The 3,287-nt window shown below is 33.6% G+C and overlaps 1 protein-coding gene across 1 annotated transcript; it reads left to right on the forward strand.

Moving 5' to 3' along the window:
* The first annotated feature begins 1,828 nt into the window (after positions 1-1,828).
* On the forward strand, positions 1,829-2,725 carry LOC107021516. Its single transcript, XM_015222194.2, has one exon. The coding sequence runs from the start codon at positions 2,027-2,029 to the stop codon at positions 2,582-2,584; it is 558 nt and encodes a 185-aa protein (XP_015077680.1). The 5' UTR covers positions 1,829-2,026; the 3' UTR covers positions 2,585-2,725.
* Positions 2,726-3,287: the final 562 nt, after the last annotated feature.

Here is a 3,287-nt window from a genome sequence, read left to right on the forward strand (position 1 = left end):
GATCCTCTACTATCCTGGTGTCGGAACGTGACACTCCGATCCCCTAGTCTCATTCTTTAATTCATCAAGCCTTCTTTTATACCAAGGCAGCATCATTAACAAAGTGAAATTTAAGATTTAGGATTCACAGCCTCATCTTTCCAATCCATTACAATTACATAATCATATCATGCAAGCATACAATCAAGCATATAGAAGAATTTACAATACTACCCAATACATATCAGTCGCTATTTAGAGTTTACTATGAGATAGTATAAACCATAACCTACCTCCACCGAAGAATTCGTGATCACGCAAGCTACTCCTCAAAATCTTTGCTTTCCTCTTCGTTCTCTCTTCTCTCGCTCGTTCGTTCTCCCTTCTCCCTCTGTTCTTTCTATTTTTCTTATTCAAACCCTTTTTCTTTTACCCTAATTGTCATATAATTAAGTATAAAAGATGATAAAAATAACCCACTTTTTATTTCAAGGTTATCTCCTTTAACCCCCAAGTAATTGAATTATTAACATTAATCCACTAACTTTATAATTATAAGCATGAATAGTCCAAAACGCCCCTTTAAAAACTTTAGCAGAATTCCGACCCAGTCAGGGTTACGCAGCCTGTGACGGTCCGTCATGACTGTGACGGTCCGTCCTGCAGGTCCGTCATAAAGTTCAGAGAGTTAATTCTGTGGAAAGATTTGTGACGGTCCGTCGTGCCAACGACGGTCCGTCCTGCCATTCCGTCGTGAAGTTCAGAGAGTCGATCTCAGTGCCCAAATTTTCAGAATCTAAGTGTTTTGGAACGAGACCCCCTCGACGGTCCGTCGTGCCCATGACGGTCCGTCGTGGGATCCATCGACCCAGACAGTCATTACCAGAAATAAACTCTACTGCTCAAAACGACTAAACAGGTCGTTACATAGAAACTGTATAATTCCTTATACATATACACTTGAAGCAAATTGTATAAAACGAAGTGTATAAAACAAGAAAGAGAAAGACACTTAGGCAGAGAACTGTATAAAAACAAAGTGTATAAAACGAATTGTATTATTATAAGTGTGTAGAACGATTATATACAATTTGAATTTGTATAAAATGAGAAAGAGAGAAAGACAAAAGAGACTTGACAAGGAATATAAAATTGAATCGAATTGTATAAAACGAGAAAGAGAGAAATTAGATACAATTTGAAAATTGTATAAAACGAGAAAGAGAGAAAGGCAAAAGAAACTGGGCAAAGGAGTATTTTTATTGTATAATTATAAGTGTATAGGACGAAAATATATGTACTTGCATGTGTATATACAATTTTCTCACGCTTTATACAAACAGAAACGCAATTTATACATTTCGCTTCTGTTTGTATAAGTGAGAAATGTGAGGGTAGCGAGCGAGATTTGGGAGAGTGGCGAGCGAGATCTGGAAGAGGGGAGAGAGGGGAACAAAAATATATGTATTTATACAATTTTCTCTACTTTATACAATTAGAAGCAATTTTTATACACTTGTGTTTGTATAAAAAGTGAGGAAGCGAGCGAGAGATTGGAGGAGAGTGGCGAGCGAGATATTTGGGAGAGAGGCGCCTGACAATTTTTTACAAACGTTTAGTATGGAGTACAATTAAATCAAACCCTAACTACTTCATTTATTTTAGGTTATTAATTTGGTATTATATATAAACTTTCCTTTTTAAAAGAGGTATGAGAAAGCCTAACATTAGCTAATAAAATAAAAATATGCTGAAGAGGTCAAGTCAATAATAAATACAATTAATAATCCCAGTGAAAGACAAATTCCTAAAATACAAAATGCCCCTCATTTCTGTGCATGGTCTCCTTTAAATCAGTTTACACTAACTATGCATTAAATTCAACACCAATTTTAAGACCCCCCTTTTAATTAATTAAAAATAGACTAGATTGGAAATAGAAAAATAAATAAATATCACAACTGAGATCTTAGCTTCAAATCTTTTATTATTTCCCTTTGCCCTCCCTCTACTTGAGATCTTCAAGTACAGAAGCAGAAACATAAAAATGGTGAGTGGTGATAATAATAGTAGATCTCATCATCATTCTGCAGATTTTCTACTAATCAAACAAGATGACAAGTTCTTCTCAAGGCTTTTGTCTAAGGAAACTAGTGCTAAAGGAGGAGGAGGAGTAGGTGAGTCTTCTTTTAGGTATTATTACTGTGGTGGATCTTCTGGTTCAATTCCATTTGTATGGGAATCTCAACCAGGTACTCCTAAACACAAATTCTCTGATATTTCTCTTCCTCCACTCACTCCTCCACCTTCCTATCAAACGAATGCTCCATTGCCTAAACAATCAAAATCTAATAACTTCTTCTTTTCAATTTTCCCTAAAATCATTCCCACCACAAAGGTAATCACTACCTCTCCTTCGGTTTCATCGATGAATTATGATTCAAACAGAAGAAATTACCGTTCCAGATCAGAAATTGATCAGATCCAGATCCCTTCTTCACCAACTTCAACACTCTGTTTTGGATGCAGAATGAGGAATTCAAAGCGTTTTCGACTCAATTCTAAGAATGTGAAGAAGGCACTTTCAACTTTCGTTGGTAATTGATCATTTTATCTGAAAACATGGTGTTCATCTTGTACATCAGTATTTGCTACTAATAATTTCTGGATCATGCTTTTTTTCATTTTCTCTTCTCTCAACTGGTAATGTCAATTTTCTTATATTCAATTTTACTTTTACCATGTACAGATAGAAGGAGGATTTTGCCATATTTTCTGGATGAAAATCGTCAAATTTGAATAATAATTAAGAAATTCAATTAATAATGATGGTACATGTATAGAATTTTGTTGGGAAGTAATGGCGGTAGAGGGAGAATAATAATAGAGTTTGATAAAATAGAATTTTTGACCGAACTGAACCATTATCTAAAGTAATTTATCAAAATAATATATTTTTTTAAAATTTTACAAAACTAGTATAAACGTATTTTACATTAACGTTTTAGGATATATTTCGTTTTTTAAAAACTAACAGCGTTCAATTTTGTAACGTATAACAATCTAACGCCGTCAACTTTTAAAAAATAAAATATACCCTAAAACGTTACTGTGAAATACGTTTATACTAGTTTTGTAAAATTTTAGAAAAATGTATTATTTTGGTGAATTGCTTTATATAATGACTTAGTTTGGTCAAAACCTCGATAAAATACAAAACATATTCAATTTAGGTCCTAGTTGAATTATTGAAAGATGGTGCAAAACTAAAAAATTATTGATATTCATATTTATGATGTCAATGTTTT

This window comes from Solanum pennellii, chromosome 6 (genome assembly GCF_001406875.1).
Source record: "Solanum pennellii chromosome 6, SPENNV200".
NCBI lineage: Eukaryota > Viridiplantae > Streptophyta > Magnoliopsida > Solanales > Solanaceae > Solanum > Solanum pennellii.

What these genes read in the sequence shown, in the direction of transcription:
- LOC107021516 (XM_015222194.2), top strand. Translation starts at nt 2,027, where the DNA reads ATGGTGAGTGGTGATAATAATAGTAGATCTCATCATCATTCTGCAGAT.